Source organism: Rhinolophus ferrumequinum, chromosome 25 (genome assembly GCF_004115265.2).
Source record: "Rhinolophus ferrumequinum isolate MPI-CBG mRhiFer1 chromosome 25, mRhiFer1_v1.p, whole genome shotgun sequence".
In the NCBI taxonomy this organism is placed as follows: Eukaryota; Metazoa; Chordata; class Mammalia; order Chiroptera; family Rhinolophidae; genus Rhinolophus; species Rhinolophus ferrumequinum.
This window is the reverse complement of record NC_046308.1, coordinates 14,763,576-14,784,247: the sequence shown is the minus strand read 5'-3', so window position 1 is coordinate 14,784,247 and position 20,672 is coordinate 14,763,576. Positions and strand designations below refer to the sequence as shown.

Sequence of the window (20,672 nt, the reverse complement as noted above, 5' to 3'; positions counted from 1 at the left end):
ACGAGCTGTGGGACGAGGTCCAGAGCCACAGGACTAACTCCTCCAAGTTTTTCTCTGAAACTGGCCGAAAGGTTCTGTGATTCTACTTGGGAGGTCAGAACCCAGTCCCAGTTTTGAGAAATGACTGAACACTTGCTTTTTTAGAGGTTTTTGCTCCCCTACAAAGAGGTTAGTGTTATAACTAATTCTTACTGGTAGAGCAAACTTCTGAGATGTGAAATAAAATGAATGTTGACATTTCTAGTTCGATACCTTGCTTATTTCAAGAAGAGTCTTTGAGCCATAGTTAGTTTGCAAACTCTAGTGCCAGAGGCTATTTTTCCATATCAAGACTATTTTTCTAATAAAGACTAGGGGAGTGGCCAGCCTAGCTTTTTCTATCAATGTTTTTCTCACTTCATTTGCAGCAACTCAGACCAGATGTTTTAGTCTAGAAGTTCTCTGGGGTTTCACTGAACCACCCAATCATGCTGCAGATGAGGTAGGTATTGTGCAAGTGAGTGAGTGTGCCCTCACCCCCATTCTGAGTTTAACGTCTTCTATCGGTAGATGTTAAGGAACAGAGCTGAGAAAACAGATGCCACACCAACACCAAAAAAGCACTTTTGATACTGAATTAGAGCACCAGTTTCTACTGAACCACGAAAACCCTTTAACTACAGCCAAGACATGTCTCTTTTGTCATACAGTTTTATCCCCTTACTGACCTGACCCCACCTCCCACAGCCACCGTACTGTCCAGCGTCCTCTTGGGGAAGCAGAATGGTTTGCCTTGGAGTGGCCTTAGTTTTCAAGCAACTTATAAAGTGTTACATGGAATACAGCCAAGTTGTTATTCTATAGAAATAGAAAGAACCTTCTCTTCCCATCATACATGGCACAGGTGCCAATATGACTGCTGCTATTTAGTCAGAATTGTCAGAAATCTTTGCGTTCCCCTTCCAGGGATAGAGCCCGTGATGTCTAACACTGGACATCACTGTGTCATTGTCTGAATGGTGGTGAATATGTACAATGTTGTCTCTGATTTGAGAATTGAGATCCTGAGAGTAATGTGGTCACTATTATGTAGCAGATGTTTATACAGTTATTTAATTGTAGAATAAGCACACTGAGAGTGGTTTTCTGAAGGATTAAGGAAATTAAGTGTAAAGGTATATGAAATGGCCCCAAGTGATAGTTGTCCAAACCTTTATAGAAAAGAGTTTCCTATTCGTATGCTGCCATAAAGTATTTCTTAAACCCTGACTCTTCTATCATCTTGGTTTTATAAGCACATCAAGGAAGCCTGACACAAGTGCTTGCTTTGTACTATAGAAATTGGCACTTTAGCTGTATGTGAAGGATGTTATTTTAATGAATAACTAACTCTAATAAAGTATTTTATTACGTTAAATAAATGCCTCAGACTTTGCTGTCTTATTCACAAGACGGTCCCATTTGTCAGAGGGATGCAAAAGGGAATTTTTTCAGGACCTTAGCCCTGCTCTTTAGATTCTGGCAGTAAAACTGATCTAAGATCGTACTTTCAATAGGAAAATGAGACAGCTGGTTGGGTAAGCTGCCTACGTAGGCTGACAGGGATGGATCACTGACCTTTCACTAAGACTGAAGTTACTGAAATGATTTTTTCTGGGGAAAACCCATAAAGCCAGTCACATCTGGAAAATCCCTTTCTAGAACAGTCAACACCCCAAACCTAAACTGGGTCCTGTTTCAGTGCGAAACGGTTCACCTCTGTGATGAGCCTGTGCTAACATTTAAGACTATGAAGTGAGGTCAGAGGACTGGCCAACAAGAGGACAAAACAGTGAAATGTGAAGCAGCAAAGAGTAAAACCACCCAAACCTGGATCGATAAAGAAATACTCATGGCTCTTCGGTGTCGGTCTCCAACCGTCCCAAATCCTCACCCACCGAACGGGCTTCCTCAGGGAAGTGAGTGGCCATTCCAGAGAACAAGAGGCTACCACACAGCTTCTTCTGACTGCTTATGAGGTGAGAAATAGCCACTGCTCGAATTTAACTCAGATTACTCACAACAACCAATTTTTGTTCTGTGCAAAACAGAGAAAGACAAGGTAGAGGGGGAGGGACCTACCGAGTAAAAGACTTAAGAAGTTATTGACCAATCATAACTTATGGGAGGGAACTGATATTTATGAAACAATAGGAAATTGAATTTTGCTGACTAGTTGACATCAAGGTATTATTGCTAACGTTTCTAGGAATGATAATAAAATTATGGCCCTTATGTTCTTATCTCTTAGAGATACATGCTACAATGTTAGTGGGTGAGTGCTATGACGTCTAGGGTATCCTTCAACATAATATGGGAGAAGGGGGTGGCGGAAGAAATGAAGGAAGATGGGCTCCGGGGTGAGAAATGCTGACATTCAATGGTAGCTACCTAAGGAGTTTATCTCACTATTCTTTCCTTTATAAACATTTTTCCATGAAAAGTTAAAGTTAAGAAATGTAGTGAAGCCTGACTGATGCACAAAAACTTAAACAGATAAGAGAGCTGATTTCCATCACATCGGAAAGAATTCCACCTTTCTCCCAGACAGCCTTTATAAAGTAAGTTTCCCCTACTAAACTGCCAGTGTCACTTTCTAAGCAATAAATATTTGATAAATGAGAGCTAAAAAAAACTTAAAAGCTAAAGTGTCAAACTGCCATAAACTGAAGTTTTAAAACTGAAGACAAACTACACCTGAAATGATTTAAATCAAAGTGACAATAGGATTTGACTTACAAAAGTTCTATTTACACATCTACCAGGTAAAGCAAGGTACACCCATTTCAAAATACATCAGTATTTGAATGCACAGCTCAGCATCATTCCACAAGACGTTTTTAAGAGATCTTCAGTTTAATAAACAAAGCTAAATGGGGAAAATTTAAGTTTGTACTTGACATGGTATTTAAACAAAACCAAAGGGCTGAAACTCAATATTTAAACAACACAGTCCACTACTCACTAGGCAAAGAAAATGGTCCACAGCAGATGGCACACAGAATTCCTATACAAAACAAATGTCACAAATATTTTGCTTTTAGGAAACATAAAACAGTGGGTTGACATGTCATTTACAAATACATAATATAAAAACACACAGCCCCTTCAACAAAAACCCATCAAATATTTTTTATGTGACTTCTCCTATCCCCACCCCTTTACTAAAATAGGCCATTCTGGTGAATTACTAGCATCTGCCATTTTGTCTTTTAAAAATTAAAAGAGTGAGGGGCACATGTGCTATGCAGAGTGTAAGAGAAGTGTCTTATAAAAAGAGGCCAGAGTCTCAAAACGATGTGTTCAAGTTTCACTTCCGTTTCTAACTCTTAAAAACAAAACAAAAAAAAACCTCTTAGAAACTACACCCTGTGCCCACCCTATGGAGTGATTGTTTTCCTCCTGTCGCCCTCAATATGAGGGAGCACTAAAGCCTCCTTCCTTGGACCCCACTTCCCTTGGTCTAACCCAGAGGAAACTAGGTGGGTGCAGGCGCTTTCATACCCAGGGTACAGCTGGGTGACTGGTGGTCTTCCTGGCCAGCATGAAGTAAGGCATTTGCCTTCTCTCGGAGTCCCGTTCACTTTCTCAGAAGCAACTTGGCAAAATCAGCATTGGACATCTTGGGAGCTTCAGTGGCTGCTGAGGTGGCTGCTGGTTTGGGGGCAGGCCCATTCTCGGCTTGAGCTACTGCAGTGCTCGTTCGTTGCAGGGCGCGAGGCAGCAGAGAAAGCTGGGTCCTTCCCCTCCCCCGCCTGCAAGAGCAAACACTGAATGTACTCTTTCGAAGCAACAATTCATGGCCCCTGGTTTATTTGTGAAAATAAGCCAGGATAGTCTTAAACCACTCAAAGTTAAAAGATGAAAAATAAAAAACAAGAAGGATAAGATGATGCCTAAGTCTCTTTGACTTTGACTAGAAGGTAAAAATCACTTTAAATTGGCCTTTTTCCCAATTTTGGCATAGACCAAACCTGTGTCATGTAGTCACCCCAGGAAAGAGAAAAATGGCTATAATCTTTCAGACCTCACCAAATCACGTTGCAATTTTGCTGTCATTCCTATCAAGTATAGACGTGACTTTTCTAGGGTGACAGCCAGAGCTGTAGATTACCCTGGCAAGCATACGGTGGTCCGGCTTTGTTTTACACATATGGATTCAACCGGCAAAGAGGACTTTACAATAATCACAGCCCCCAAAACATGTGACCTTAAATAAATCACACGTGTAAACTGGTGAGTACCAGGAAGGGTTCCCCTTCTGGGCTTGCACTCTGCGTGGATGTGCTATGGACACCCTTCCCTGGGGACCACAGTGGACAGCGGCCCTGTCCTTGTCCTTGACACGCTGCACCACCAGAAACGAATTCATCGTGGTGCTGGCCAGGACAAAGTCCGCACCGGCGGCCGTGCAAACACTTACGCTCCATATATCTGCCGCGGTACCATGGGGCCACCTGGTCCTTTCCTTGCTTCAGGCTGCTCTGGAACTTTCCTCTGAGGGGGATTGCTGATGGCCACTTTGATGACGTTCTCTTTGATAGTCATGCCGTCCATCTTCATGACAGCCTGCGATGCCTGGGATTCGTTCTCGTACTCCACGTAGGCGAGGCCCTGAAAGAGCCAGGTCACAAGCTGTGGAGCCACGACGCACCTGCCTCCCTCGGGTCAGGTGGTCAGCCCATCAACAGGTGGCCTTCCCCACCTCCGCCATCCTTGCCTGTAGGTTCATCTCCCTGCTGTACTCTTCCTCCCCGTTTCTATAACTGACTGTAACGTCAGGTAACCTTAAGTTCAGTATCTCTTGTGTTTACTCCAGTAAAACAAACAACAGACGGATCAGTATAAATCCAGCAAATGGATGAGGTGCCTTGGACACAGGGGGAGCAGCCCAGGTGGGCCCTAATGTCTATGCCTTCACCCCCCCCATTTCATACTCTCTAACTCTCAATTAACCTGGATGGGAGGGGGAGGGGAGAGAGGTAACCCAAACTCTTGCTTAAAGAATACTCCTCAAAATGCAGTACAAAGAGGACTTAGCAAGAGGCTGAAGGGGGGGCTAAAGGGGATGACATGAAAATGGGGAGTCGGTGGAGGGACCTGAGGAAATGACTGGAGGCCTAGTGAAAAGGAGGAGTCTGGGCAAGAGTGAGGAGACTGCAGAGGATGGCCCTTTACCCCAAGACCCCACTGTGCCCCCCCCACAGTAATTTGTGGTAGCTTTTTCCCCAAACATCTGATTCTTTTTGTAGTACAATTAGCTACAAACAAGTTAAGCTGGCTCCAAACGGAAGCAGAGCCTAGTGTGCCTATCCTTCTGTCAACTTATCTTCTGTTTCTTAGCAGATTAACTAGGACCCCCTCAAGAACCACATAGTCTCTGAACGGACACCAAACGAGGCTGTCCGAGCCTCGGAAGGCTACGTGCTGTCGGCTCAGACGCTGACCTTTGGTTTCCCAGCTCGGTTGGTAACCAGCCTGATGTCCCTCACGGTGCCATGAGCCTTGCAGATCTCTTCGAGTTCCTCTTTAGTGCAGGAAAAAGGCAGACCCGAGATAAAGAGCTTGTGTTTCTCCAGGGCAGTGCTGTACCTGAACACCTACAGGAAGAAAGGAGGGGAAGAAATCAAGCACTCAGGGCCCAACCAGCACACCGACCAGCTCCAGCCAGGACCAGCCTGGCAGACCAGAGCCAACAGGGTGCTGGGAACTGTTGACTAGTCGCTCTGGACAAGTCCCTTAACCTCTCGAAGCCTCTACGTCCTCCTCTGTAAAACGGCAAGAATGAAAACAGCTGTTCTCCGAGTTTGGGTCAGGGTCCTCTGAGGTAACATACAAAGCATAAGCACTCAACGGAAAGAAGGCATGATTACAATTCCTAATTTTATGATCACCTGTCAACAAACACAAGCTCGAAGTGACCGAGCCCTGACTCAGAACTCAATTAACCAGCTTGGAACACACCCCAATTAATGCTGGAAGTTTAGTTCTTAACGGAGTATAGCTATTCCCTGCGTATTTTACATATAAGTTGCAGCGTGAAGAAAGCATTGTGTCTATAGCAACCCTTCATGAGAGGCGCTGTTTTCTCCACGAACATACCTTAAAATCGGGATTTTTGCTCTTGTCCACACAGGGGGAAACAAACATTGGCCTCCCTTCTACATTCTTCCGGTCCAACTCCAGTGCCTTCAGGGCCGACTTCTCCTCTTTAAACTCCACGTAGCAGTAACCTCGGAAGTCGCCCCGGTTGCTGAAGATGGGACGGACCTCAACCACGTCTCCACAGGCCTCAAAGAGCGGCCGCAGCTTGGCGTCCGGCTCGTCCATGCTGTAGGGCAGGTTGCTGACAAAGACGGTGACGCCGTCCTTGCTGCTGTCGTGCAGCACCTTGGGCACGTCCCTCTTCAGGGCAGCCGCCCTCTCCTTCTGCTTCGAGGGGGGCTCAATGGCTACAGGTGCGCTTCTCCCAAAGAGGCCTGTTTCCGCCTCCAGGGCTTGTGCCTCTCCAGCTGGGGGAACACTGTTCTCAACCTTTCTGCGTTTGGAAGCCGGCTCTACAGGTGGTCAGGAAAAAAGGCGGCAATGATTAACTGCTTCCTGTCAGGGAGCAGTTCCGTGTACATGCTCTTCCCACCACAAACAGCTGGTCTGCAACAGACGCCCGTGATGAACACGCCTCGCTCCAGACACCGCGGTGCACGCGCCCAGCCTGTCAAGTCTTTCCTGGCTCACTGGCTTTTTCCTGCTACTTTCTGGACCCTGACTACGTTCAGATACGTGGACTGAATCAAGAGGAACAGATAACATGCGTCCTCAGCGTCTACAATGACATAAAAGGTCAGGGGTCTCAGAGTTCAGACAGCAAGTTCCAGCGCCCCTCAGCCAGGGCAGGATGGGGCCTGGGATCCACCCTCGGTGAGTCGGAAGTGTGCGCTTCACCTGCAGGCTGCACTTTGGAACGCGCAACAAAGGGTCTGTAGTTCCTGAAAACAGACCATTGTCTTGTGTCCTTCAAGAGTGTAACAACATTCTATTCCAACCCATTCTCCTCACTGCCTCCAGAACCACAGCACTGAAACCCAACTGGCACTGGCCCCCTACTTGCAGACCCCTCCATCCGTTCCCCGCTGCTTCTTGATGAAGTCTGACCCCTGCGTGCTGCATTCAAGGGCAGCCCTGAGTGGGGCCCGGCCAGCTGGCCCGCCTGCAGCTCCAGCCTCATCACCTGCCCCTGGTGCCCCCCGCCCGCACCAGGGCTCAAATCCCGCTATCTGCAGCTGACAGCAAATGCCAGGCTGTTTTGTGCCTCACACTCTGCTGGCACCGGCTCTGTCTGGCTCCCCTTCTTTTTCACTTGACAGTCACTCCCTTCTCCCCCCAGATGTCCAGATGCATGTATCACTTCCCCACGAACTCTTTCTTGCAGGGAGCTGTCCCACTAGTGCCTTGGTTGGCTTCCACCATAATTCACACCTACATCTCCCCCGGTGCCGATTACACACCACTGCAATCACATTTGCCTTACCCTGCTAAACCAGGAGCGCTGAAGGGCAGTGAGCTACCACGACCATGTCTGAAGGCTCCAAAAAGTTGCACAAGAAAGGTCAACTGAATGATGACTCCATTACTATATCCCTCTGGCTGACAACTTTGTACTAGGAAAATGTAGGGTCCTTTCATGTCTAGAGACAATTCTTTACTATGACTAACTTTGCTGAAATAAATCTGATCCACACCCGCCCATTCCTGGAGTTGCAGGATTGACAGAAACACTGGTTGGCAAATTCTACCACGTCAAAACCATGGGTGGGGCTGAGCAAAGCAAGTGTGCGTGCAGGGTGGGGCTACAGCAGGGGTTGAGATACTGGAGGCTGAGTGGGATAAAGGCGTGTCCACACATAGGGCAGGACCAGGGACAGCTTGGGGTACCGGAGCCCAAGCGGGGAGAGGAGGGCACCACACAGGAGGGCAGTGGTGGCAAACAGCACAGTTTAGGGAATGGAGCCCAGGTGGATGGGCAAGGGTGTCTGTGCAGGGCAGGGCCTGGCAAAGGGCGTGGAGTAGGCAGGGACAGCAAGAGTGACAGCGTCATGCTGGCAACGTGTTCTCAAATGGTTCAAGAAAAAAAGTTCTCTGTACAGTTTTTGCAACGTCTCTGGAAGGCTGGGATGTCCCATAATAAAACTGCTGCAAAGCTTTACCTTCTTCATCGTCGCCCCACTCTTTCTCATCGTCCTCATCTGCTTTGCGCTTGTCTGTGCCTCTGGTCTTTTTCTTCTTTTTCAACGCTTTCTTCTCGGCCCGGGTCTTCTTCCGGTGTTCAGCCTTTTCTTCTTCTTGCTGGGCGAGGGCGGCTTCCTTCTCTGCAGCCTGGAAAATTGGGAATCTGATCCAATACTGGACACAGCAATGACATGAACTATACTGATTGTGATGAGAGAGACAGGGGGCAGGGAGTGGAACTGCATTACCCAAGTCAAAGGACGAGGCCATGAAAAACGAGAAAGATGTGCTCACAACTTTCCCCTGCCAGTGTTTCTCAGGCTTCCCAGGACGCTGTCTCTCAAGTCTACAGTATATTTTACAACATCCCCAGCAATTATTCACCCAGAGAAAGAAAGAATCAATCAAACTGGGGCCCTCATTAATTTGGGGGTGTTTATAATCCAATCACTAGACTAAGTGAGGCTCCTTTCTATTCTTTTTTATCTATTCTAGCAAATTTTAGGGTTAAAATTCCCCCACTACCCATTGTTTGGGCTAAAGTTTTAAGCAGATTTGAAAAATAATACAAGATAGATTTAGATACTGATTCAAGTATTTTGTAGTAAATACTAAGTAAAAGACACTTTTTAAGAACACCTCAAAGGTTCTGAAAAGAAATATTAGAAGAAACACAGAAGAGTTATCAGAGGTTCCTAAGACTTCAAATAAATGGCATAATTACCTTAATTCTCTGCTCATTAACACGAGCTAATCGAGTTTCGGTTTTCTGAACAGCTATATCCCAATCTTCTAAAGTACCTTGATAGAAAGAGAAGCAAACTTTCACTTTTTAGGTTTTTGAGGGATATCGTAAGATTTTCTTAATTTCCCCACACTCCAAGAGAGCCCTCTCCCATCAGACAATAAAAACTGGATGGACAATCAGCTCCCAATTTTAAGATGACTTTATTACGTATAGGCTTAAAGTTTTAGAATTCAAATAGTCCTGCCCGGAATGTTTAAAACGACCCTTCTCCTTTAAGAAAAAAGACTTCGGAAACTAGAATGTGATCTAATATGGGCTGTCCCTGGAAAAGATTATGAAAACATTCTAAAGCAAACGGTACAAGACGGAATAATTTATATGAAGACGGAATAATTTTAAGAGCACCTCAAATGATAAATGTGGGGTATTTTGTAATTTGTTGTTGTTTGGGTGTTTTATTTCAAGTTCTGAGGGCTTCACACCCAAAATCCAGACCAATGTCCATGGATAAATTCACATTTGCCTACTGGAAACTTAAGTGGGACTCTGAAATTCAGCAAGTGATGTACACATAACCAAAAAACTCATGTCGCCATCTGCCTCTCTGTGCTCCTCTGGAGTGTGTGACTTTGTGCTCGAGCAGAGGTTCTCAACTGGAGTGACCTCGGCCCACAGGGAACACTCAGCCATGTCGGAGACCTTTTTGGTTGTCGTGACTGGGGCTGGGGGGATTGTTACAGGTACTGGGTGGGTACAGAGAGGCCAGGCATGCTGCTACTGCTGCTACAGGCCCTGCAATGCCCAGGACAGCCCCACACCGAGGATTGTGAGAACCCCGAGCTAGAGCTGCATAATGGAGGGTCCTCCTGGTTTCTGGAGCATGAGAGGACTCGCTGTCACTGGTGAGCACGTGACAGCCTTGTCAGCGTGCGCCACGTGAGGGGTTGTAGCCATAGACATGGTCTGTCCTTACAGACTCCAAGCCCGAAGCAGCGAACCCAGGGTCCCCACCTTCTGTCCTCTCCAAGGTGAGCAACACTTCACAGACGTGCTCCGGGTAGTCACTCGTGCACTGAACTGCTCGGTGCAGGGCCTTCCTGCAGTGCTGGGTGTCACCATGTGCCCTAGGGCAGAAAACAAACAGTTGCTGCCACCAGGACACAAAGCAGAAGGTACACAAAGGGGGGGGGGTCTCCTCACAGACAGTGAGTGCCACAGGGGCACAAGCTCTGCCACAACTCTAGCTTCTGAGGAGACTCTGGCTTCCAGAACTATCCACACAAAGCACTTCTGCATAGCGAAGTACAAAGGCTGTCACAAAGGAAGTAATATGTCACTGTTTGGGGTGCAATCTAAAGTAGTTAGCTGTTTTCATGGAACACCCTTTTCACTTTCTAATATGGTAAATATTAACAGATAATTTACATCTACAAAAGCTTTTAGTGGTCCTCAAATTTTAAGAGTATAAAAGAGTCCCGAGACCAAAAAAGTATGAGAACCACTAATCTAGAGGAATAGTCAAGCATTAAGAGTGGTTATCTCTGGGAGTGGAATTTAAGAAACTTTCACTTTCTACTGAATAAAAAAGCTGGTCATATTCTTTATATCTTCTCATGTTATTAGGCGTATTTTACTTATTTAAAATAATTTTAGAGGTTTATAATATATACACTATAATTATACTTTCATTTTTTTTTTCAATTTAAGCATGGAAAAGTCTTAAATAATATACCTAAACCGTTAACTAATGGTGGTTACGTCTGGGTCCATGACTGCAGTTAATTTGGGTTTTTTTCCTCTGTGCTCTTCAGTATTTTACATTTTTATATACAAAGCAAATATACTAAAACAATAAATACCTTCAAAAAAGTCAAATAAAATGTTCATGTCCAAAAATCAACCCTTCCCCCCACCCCCCAAAAAAATGAAAAGAAATGCATCGCTACAAGAGCCCAGCACAAATATTACGTTTGGTCCTCTAGCACAGCCCACGAATGAGAAACAGGCTGAAGGAAGGCGGTGGCGGCCCACTGTAAAGAGCAAGACCAAGCCAGCAGGCGTTGGCCAAGACTGAAGAGACTGTCCTGCTGACAAAGCACCCAGCTCCTTACCTTTCCAGGTTGTAATACTCAAGCCACATGTTGGCATACTTGGCATTTCCTTTAGTCATGATGCTATCCCAGAGCTCCCGAGCTTTCTGCATATTATTACACAGTCGAGCCTAAGATGCATTAGAAGGCTCAGTTAGGAAAAGACCTGAACCTGATGACATCCACACCCATTACACAAAACATACGTCAAACAGACATGCCTAAAAAACCCACCCCTGACTCCGGAAATCCCTGGACATTCCCCAGGCTGCCCTCCATGGGAACAGGCCCAGCCCAACCACTCCAGCCTCTCTGCAGTGACAAGCCGCAAGCTCCCTGCCTACGCCTCTTTGTTGAGAACACAGAGTGGTAGCCCAGGGGCACTAAGACAGTGCTGGCTGGTCACTTGTTTATTTTTGTCAATGTTAACTTTAATTTGAGAGGCCGTGTAGATTTAGGAGCAAATGCCAGCTCCGCCACTTACTGAGTGACTTGGCCAAGTTACTTAACCTCTCTCAGCCTCAGCTGCCTCATCTTTAAAATGATGACACAAACATCCCATCTAGAAACTACCTGATAAATGTCTCTTTGATCTGACTCCCCCTCGGAGAATAAAACTGTCGAATTTCACAATTCTCTGAGCTGATCACCGGCAGCTCCCAGGTCTTAGCTGGAGGTCCTCGGCCCAGCAACAACATTCATCTCATTATATCCTCTAATTAGTCAGACGGTCTGTCTTCCGCGTTAGGTTAAAGCTTTCCCAGTGCAGGCGCCCTTTCTAGCTCATTTCCCCAGCACTTCAGAAAGCACCGGGCACAGTACCCACCTGATATGCTCTCATGAATGAGGCACTGAGGGAAGGAGAAGTAAATGAGGGACTGCCTGGCATGCAGACATTTGCTACACCTCTTCTCCCCGGGAGCTAATATTTTCACTAAGATAGAAACAAATGTGCACCGAGCTAGGCAAATGCCACGAGTCCTAACAGAGCCTAGACCATCAGCTGGGATTCTGCCTCAATTTTAACCACACCACGAGACAAAGGTGCATGAAACCAGCGGGTGTGTCAAGGCCATTTACCTCAATTCTAGCCCAGTTCTGCATGATCGTGCAGCTTGGATCCCCACTCTCGTTGAAACCTTTAAGAATAGAAGGTAAATTCTATTACAGAGACAAAAAACCTCTGCCTGAAAAGGCACATCAGCTGAGAACAGGAAATTCAACTGAACAAAAGCAGTAGGTTGGAACCACACTTACGTTCTTCCACCTCCTGTTTCAGATACTCCAAAGCACGAGTGAATGCAGACCTCAACTCTTCCAGCTCTTTACTGGAGTCTGGTAGAAAGTGCAAAAGAGGTTTGGCTTTATGAAACCACAGACCATGTTTTTTTTTAATCCTACACTGAAACTCCCGGGAGCCTATTATGTACCTGGCATCACGCTGGGGACACAGAAATAAAAGTGCCAGTCCCTGCCCTCACCACATAGTGGGGGAAAGAGACAGTGGAGCAGAGCACATTACAGGAAGTACGATGACAAAAGTGAGCACAGGGAACCCAGCGGAGGGGGTCTCCCGCAGCCTGTGAAATGACTGAAGGCCCCCGGCATGAGCAAGAACGAGTTCTGGTTGCTTTTTTTTTTGTTTGTTTGAGAGAGACGAGGAGAAAGGCAGGGGATCCTGCATACATTCAAAGATTTAAAAGAAACATGTCAAGTCTTATTTAGAGAACTATTTAGGATATATAAAAGAGAGAAGAGAGACACAAAATGAGACTGAAGCACTGGCAGAAGGCTGCCTAAAACATCAGGACCATTGCTCTCTTCCTTTACAATCCATAGCATGATGTGTCAAAAGACTTACACAGCAAAACTTTTTAGGGGAAAATAGTTACTAACGACTGGTCTACATCATTTGCCTAATCACAATGTATTTGGGCAACTAGAACATCTCACCAAAATATATGTTAAGAAAAAGTTCAGTTCTGATATGAAGCGCATGAACTTAAATACCTTGTTTGAAATCAACCCTTCTCCTCAGGTAATCAAGGTACGCTTGCCAAATCTCCACATAATCGGTGGCCTGAATGAAGCCAGCACTCAAAGCTTTCTCGAAGGTCACTGGAGTTAAAGAAAAAGCCAGAGTTTGTTGCCAATTCAAAATGAAACTAACAAAGTTATCAAGATTATCACGAAACACCTCTACTGACTATAAAATACTACATGATTTAAAGTAATAATAATAAGATGCAACAAAGTGAAATGAGCTAGAAAGAAATGTTCAAGAGAAAAGCGACTATAGCATTGCACAAACTGTTCTAGAGAGAGCACATTCCACAAGACACCCTGTAATAAAAGAGTTCCAGGTCAAGTAAGTTTGGAGAAAAGACCACGACTCTTGAAAAATCACAATAAATACCGGCATGTTAAAAAGCTCTAAGCCAAAAATACAACCAGTTTATCTCCCACTTAGAGCCCTTCTTTTCAATAATACCCAATATCCCAAAGTAACACTCTGGGGAATGCCGATGTAATGCCGTTGTCAGAACTCTACACTGCTAACTTGAGACAAAAAGCCTGTTAAGTCTTCCCACAAAAACGTTCGCACCAGCAATCACTTGATGATCAACTCCATGTCTTTCCATAGCTAAGAGGTACCGACTCCACAGGGCAACCGTCCAGGGGCAGTTTCTAACGGCACGATTATGTACAGATAAGACCAAATCCTTTACTTTCAGCTGCCGATCCTACAATAAAGAATTGTAGAGTTAGGAGATAAAATTTTATGGTTAAGACTTCACCATTGACGAGACATTTCCAGCACAACCAACTGACAAAAGGCATTTCCTTAGAAATGTCGTGACTGATTTCTTCCACAAAGAGATATCAGGGAGGAGTGGGGAGACAAGAGGTAGAGAAGAGAACGTATACAGTAAAAGAGCCTTGAGAGACGTCAGCCAATCCTAACGTATGGACCTTGTTTGGAACCTGATTCAAATCTTTTATACACATTTAAGTCTTTACCAAGAAACAGTGATTTCTGGATTTGCTTCAAAATAACGTGGAATGGGGAAAATGGGTAAGGACATAGCTGAAACTGGACTAGTGTCATTAGGTAATTGTTTAAGCTGGGTGATGGGTATGCGAAGTTTCATTTTACTAACCTGTCTACATTTATGTGATTACATTTTTCCATAATAAAAGGATAAAAGAAAAAAGTAATCTGTTATAAAATCCTTAATAGTAAGACTATGCAATTGTTTTTACACTTAGTGATCAGTTTAAAATAACTTAAAACACTAGGAAAACTTCCGAAGTGAGTTGACAAAGAGAAAAGGAAGATGAAGGGAAAAGAACAAAGAGCAGCATGCAAGTAACTCCAAGCACTCTTACTGATTTTCTTTAAATAGATCCCAAATTAGTAAACACACACACACACACACACACACACACACACACAATGAAATCAGAACAGTTATCTTACTAGGTACTGACTGTAACGGATCCATAAGTCTGGGACCAGGCAGTTCTCGACCAGGGCGCGCTCAAAGATTAACTGAATGCGAGCGGGATCGCCAACTTTCATCTCAAAATCGATGTACGCTTGATATTCGGCCAGCCGGGGTGCTTCTGCTTCCAACTGGGGCAAAGGAGAATCACAGTGAAGTTGAAATGAGCTACTCGGTACTGTCAGGAAGCACAACACATCTTCACATTCAACTTTGGTGAGACGGCTGCAGCAGGACGAGCTCCCCAAGCCCCACTCTCAGCACCTCTGCACATGGCAACTACAGTTCGATGGGCAGAATGAGCGTCCAAAGAGCCTCTTCATGGCAGTAGCTACCACGGCTCATAAACCTTTTTCTAAATCCCTCCCTAGACTGCAGGCGATTTAAATCTCCCATTAACCCGGAACTGAATAAAAAAGCAACAGCTTTGCCAATGACCACTGTTAGCCATCCTTCCAAAACAGAAGTCACTTTCACAGCCTATAGAGCGCAGCGAATGCTGCCACACAGGAGTAATTCAGTGCCTTGTGCTATTTCAGGCTTGTCATTCCAAATATCACTCCCGCCAGAGTTCAGTACATGCAGAAGACAGAAGACGCCATGCTGAATGTGTGCTGATCCAAAGTCATACAATCAAAACTCTTTTTTAGACAAAATCCTCTTATCACCTTGTTTTCTTTTCAGCCACACTCTGAGGATGGTCAAAACAAAACTGAACTGGCTGAGGAAAAGGGGTGAAAAGAGGTGAGGCAGCACATGCAGACCAACAAGAGAGCACCCAGGCCCCAACATAGAAAACCATGTTTTAGAGCCTCTGTTTCTAGTAGTAATAACAACAAATTAGTTACCCTGCCACACTGTGCCATTGAAAACAACCAAAACTGCTAGATTCCATATGAAAAAAACACCTTGAACATCACCAACAAACTGGTAAGGAAACAAGAAATACGAAGGACAAACACCTAGAGAAAGTGGTTAAGTGAAGGGTAAGCTCTTGCTGGCTTAAGATGTATTAAGACTTTGATCTTCACAACAATCCTCTGAGGCACGTATCGTTACTGTCCCCATCTTACAGCGAAGGCACCTGAAACACAAGGGGGCTGAGTCCTAACCCAAAGTCAGAAGGCTAGTAAGTAGCAGAGCTCAAGTTCCAACAGGAGGCAGCCTGGCTCTCAATATCTGTGTTCTTACTCACTATGCTACGAAAGAGACCAAAAACATAGCCAAGAAGCCCAACAAACTACAAGCAGGATAAACACAAAGACATCCACACATGGACCTACGATCTTGAAATTGCAGGACATCAAACCAAAACAATGACATCTTAAAGTCGCCGAGACAAAATAAGGATTACCTTCAAAGATAGCAAGAGTTAGACAGCTGACTTCTCAACAGCAACAACAGAAGCCAGAAGACAGAAAGATGTATTTAATTGCTCAGAGAACACAACTATCGATCTAGAATTCTATATCCTGAGAAGTTAAGTTTCAAATAAAACCTTTTCAAACAAACAAAAACTGAGAAAATCCGTTACCAGCAAGTGTCCAGTGTGGGAAACTCTAATGGGTGGACTTCAAGCAAAAGAAAAGTGATTCCATATTAAAAAAAACTAGGATGCACAAAGGAAGAGCAAAGAAAGCGGGACATGATGTACTGAATGTAAACAAACTAGGACTGGATGATACAAAATTAACGATGATGCCATGTGCCAAACAAAGAGACAAGAAATCCAAGATAACAAGGGCGTAAACCTGAGGCATAGCAAATGAAGTTAAAAGCATTCTACGACCAAGAAAGAGAACAAAATTGCCCCTTACAAACATTAGTGTTTAAAAAAAGTATGTATTATTGTCAATACAGAAAATCCAAAAGAATCCATAAATTATTAATAGCAAGAGTTCAGCAAGTTTGATAAAAATTAATATAAAAACAACTTACATTTTATATACCAGGAATAACTAGAAAATCTTGAAAAAGATACCCTTTCCAATAGCATCAAAAACCACGTAGAAATACATCTAAAAAATATGTTCAAGATTACCAGATGAATTTGTACATTTATAAAACTTTACAGAAAGACAAGGCCTATTTTAAACAGCAGAGGCCTCTATCATGTTCATAGATTGGAAGATTTGATATTTAAAAGGTGTAAATTCTTCTCCAAATCGATCTGCCGTGTTTCCCCGAAAATAAGACCTAACCAGAAAATAAGTCCTAGCATGATTTTTCAGGATGACATCCCCTGAACATAAGCCCTAATGCATCTTTTGGAGCAACATTTAATGTAAGACTCGGTCTTCTTTTTGGGGAAACACAGTACAGATTCAATGCAATTCCAGTAAAAAATTCAATAGCTTTTTTAATAGAACTTGAAAAGCTGATTCTAAATTCAGTGACAGCATTAAGAGCTAAAGAAAGCCAAGAACCTCTTGAAGAGTGACAGGTGTGTTGGAACTCGTCTACCTAACATCAAAACTTACAAAATTATCATCATTTCGACCATGTAATATAAACCAGCGGGCGGCACAGAGAGGCCAGGAAGAGTCCCACACATAACAGGACAGCTAGTCTATGACAGATGAGGGACTGCCATCAGTGAGAGAAGAACAGAATCATCACAATCAGTGCTGAAACAACTGGTTCTCCGTTATGAAAAAATGAAACGAGGCCCTGCCTCCTACCATACACAAAAATCAATTCCAGATGAAGACCTAAACATGAACTTCAAAACTATAAACTTTCAGAAGAAAACAGAGCAAAGTATATTAATGACTTTGGAGTATAGAGAGATTTCTTAGCATAACAAAAGCACAAACCCTACGGGAACGAATGATGAATCCTATTCAATTAACATTAAGAACTGGTCATCAAAAGATGCCATTTTGAAAAATGAGAAGACAAACCACAAACTTGGGTGAAAAAATTTGGATAAACCAAAAGGAAAATGAGTCAAAGACTTTAACAGGCACCTCACCAAAACAAGGAATCTGAATGGCCAATATATGGGGAAAGATGCTCACCTTCATTAGTAATCAGGGAAATGCAAATTAAAACAATAATCTCAGACTCATCAGATTGGCTAAGTTTAAGGAGGTTGACATCCACGGGCAGCAAAAGCAATGAGAAATCTCAGATGCTGCCGGGAGGAGCGTAAATTGATAACGGGGAAAACAGTTCCATTCCTAGATGTACACACAGAACAACTCTTCTCCGTGTGTACCAAGAGATACGGTTGGAGCCACGCTGCTGCTCCAAGCAACGCACGGGAAACAACCCAACTATCGAAGAACTTGGATAAATTGTTTATATACAGACAACTTTATAGCAAAACAAACGGACTGTAACTGTATCCTTATCGGTACAAGTAAAACCCCAAAACATGTTGAATGAAAGAAAATTACAGCTTGATTCCAAGTTCAAAACCAAGCAAAATTAAACAATATATTAATTAAGGATACATTCACAGGTTGTAAAACTACAAGGAAAAGCAAGGGAATGATTATCACAAAAGTCAGGAAAGTGATTACCTCTCGGGAGAGGGAAGAGGAGGCAATCGGAGAGGGGCACATAGGAGACGTCTAAGGTACTGGCAATGTTCTATTTCTTAACCTGGGTGGTGGGTACATGGATGTTCACTGTATCATTAGTGCGTAAAGTGTAGGTACACATTTATACATGCTATGTATTTCACAATAAAACAAGTTTTAAAGCTATTGTTTTACTTGCAACTATCGATTCAGGACAAGTTTGCAGAGAGAAGTTTACTGTAAAAGAAGCCAACACTTACCAGTGCGTCTTCATAGGGTTTGTATTTCTCCAACTGCTGTAGTGCTTTGTTATAGTTCTGAATGACCGACTCTGGTATCGGGTCTTCCGACCATTCTTCATACTCTGCAAATGTTGCCTCCATTTCTATTGAAAGATGGATTCAACCCCGTGGGTCTTGCCATTGGGTTTTTACCAATCCAGACATAGATTAAACCATGGACTCAGGTGCCCCTACCCCCTCCCACATCTGTGGCCATAGTAACTCGCACTGATCGAATCCCGAGCTCTTCCGCTGAAGCTCAGACTTGGCCTGAGACTCTATCTCAAAGTACTCTCCCAGGCAGCCCTGTCAATTAATTCATCAATCAGAGTTCACGAAACTAATTGCAGTGCTTTCACAACTCACTCAGTGCTTCTTAGGTTCTACCACTTCACATCTATCAACACATTTGATTCTCACAACTCCAGGAGGCGGGTTCTACCGTGATCCCCATTTTGCCATTGGGGAAGCACAAGCAAAGGGTTATATCAACTGTCTCCAATAAACGGTAGCGCAAGGTTTTGAACCCAGGTAGTCTAGCTCAAGTTCACTACGCCACGCTGCCTCATGCTGGTATAGGAGATGAAATCTACAAGCCAGCTCCGTTCTAGCCTTTTCTGCATGTCACCCAAGGATTTGACTGGAGAGCCACTTTATAGTTTGTTAAATCAAATTCAAATAAACCATGAAGTAAAAAGAGAAATAAGCCTGGGATCAAGTAAAAACTAATCGTGCCTGGGGAACAAGATGCCCAACTCTTGCGAGGCTGGGGAAAACCCTCTCAGCACTGCTCACACACAAGCTCCAGAACCGCAAAGGCTTGGCCTGCCAAAATATATTCACCCCAAAAGGAGACTCCTTACCAAACCCCCAAGAAATTCAAATAATGAATACTTCGCATCGACAATGCTTCTGAACCAAATCACCCCTCCACCCCGGAGAATGGTACAGACCCATGTAAAATCCCCACCCTGTCACGGAAGAGGTTACTCCTGAAGAGAAAATGCTCAGAATGGAACTCTGATTCAATATAGTTTTCCCAAAAAACACGGGGCGGGCGGGGAGGGGTCGGTTTCCCAATTCCTTTCAGAGACCCTATCTCTGCCTCTCCGACGATGTTGTAATACAGGAAACTAGGAGTCAGGACATCTGGCTTTCAGTCCTGCATGACCCTCATAACCCACCTGAGTATTAACAATTCAAGACACATTTCTACCCAGGGCCTCATCACATTGCCACTGTGCAGCGAGAGTAAGAATGCCGGCTCCACCTGCCTCACGGGACGCTGGGGAAGGCCTAATCACACGACATACCCCAAAGCGTTTTGAAAACCACGAAGGGCTGGCTGTTGATGTGTCAGTTTCTCTTACCATAGAGTGGGATCGCCAGCTGTCGCCGGAAGAGACTGTGCACTTTCTCCAGCTGTGAATCAAAGGTTTGGTCCCGGTCAAAAGGGGAAAGGAAGCCAGCTATGGGCTAAAGAAGCAAATTCGGAGTAAATGACAAACTTTGGTTCTTCCTACTTCAAAAATTATTTCAACACATTTTTAGTCCAAACTAAAAAAATGTTTAGTCCAAACTAAAAAAATGTTTATGACCTCTTATACATTGTGCCAAATTCTTCAAGAGGTACAAAAATAAATGTTATCTTTGCTACCGATGGTGAAGCGGAGAAAGCAAGAAGGAATATAAGAAACGTATGGAAAGCATTCTAATGAGGCAGAAGCTAAGTGTCATCAAAGCAAAGTATCAAAGTGTGGCTTGCTTTCGGCTGCTTTTCAGAGCCGAGTTTTATTGTTATGAAGGGAGGAAATCAGGAAAGACTCCTGGGGCAGCTGGTGTTTGGGGTGTGTCTGCAGGCTCTCCAGAGGTAGTGAGAGAAGGAAACTGACTCCCAGTTGAAGGAACATCATGACTTAAAAGTACGGTGGCCAAAAAGTACAAGAATATTGCGGGGAGTGTGGGACAGAGGCCATGCAGGTCACGTCTGCTCCGAGAGGGAGCCACAAATGTCACCAGCGGAGTCAGCCCTGATGCCTTAGGGCACACTGGAGGCACCACGGCCGACTTTCAACAGGGACATAATCCAAGAAGGGACGAGGGCACTTTAATAATAATCATGTAACTAGTAGAGGGCTTCGTATGTACCAATAATACCTTTGTGTGCACACATAGTGAAGAAGTGACACAAAGGAGACTATAAAATTCCATACATTGCAGTGTAAATAATGCAATTATTTTGGGGACAAATCTCTCGCAGTTACTACTAGACACGA

The 20,672-nt window shown here is 44.2% G+C and overlaps 1 protein-coding gene across 3 annotated transcripts in view; it reads right to left on the bottom strand.

Moving 5' to 3' along the window:
- Window positions 1–2,803: 2,803 nt before the first annotated feature.
- Window positions 2,804–20,672, bottom strand: part of SART3 (spliceosome associated factor 3, U4/U6 recycling protein) — a 30,478-nt gene continuing 12,609 nt past the window's right edge. Inside the window, exons 5-20 of one of the 3 annotated variants that reach the window (XR_004422077.1) lie at window positions 19,767–19,872; window positions 18,376–18,500; window positions 14,564–14,719; window positions 13,688–13,826; window positions 13,093–13,200; window positions 12,340–12,417; window positions 12,163–12,221; window positions 11,104–11,213; window positions 10,004–10,116; window positions 8,969–9,045; window positions 8,223–8,391; window positions 6,121–6,575; window positions 5,466–5,618; window positions 4,442–4,632; window positions 3,523–3,773; window positions 2,809–3,025 (exon numbers count right to left, since the gene is read on the bottom strand). Coding sequence is in view for 2 of the 3 variants with exons in the window: in XM_033097558.1 (XP_032953449.1) it covers window positions 3,599–3,773; window positions 4,442–4,632; window positions 5,466–5,618; window positions 6,121–6,575; window positions 8,223–8,391; window positions 8,969–9,045; window positions 10,004–10,116; window positions 11,104–11,213; window positions 12,163–12,221; window positions 12,340–12,417; window positions 13,093–13,200; window positions 13,688–13,826; window positions 14,564–14,719; window positions 18,376–18,500; window positions 19,767–19,872 (2,214 nt within the window). In the remaining variant the exon portion in view is untranslated. Of the gene's footprint in view, window positions 3,774–4,441; window positions 4,633–5,465; window positions 5,619–6,120; window positions 6,576–8,222; window positions 8,392–8,968; window positions 9,046–10,003; window positions 10,117–11,103; window positions 11,214–12,162; window positions 12,222–12,339; window positions 12,418–13,092; window positions 13,201–13,687; window positions 13,827–14,563; window positions 14,720–18,375; window positions 18,501–19,766; window positions 19,873–20,672 lie in introns of all 3 variants that reach the window. The other 2 variants (XM_033097558.1, XM_033097560.1) reach the window with 2 other exon arrangements.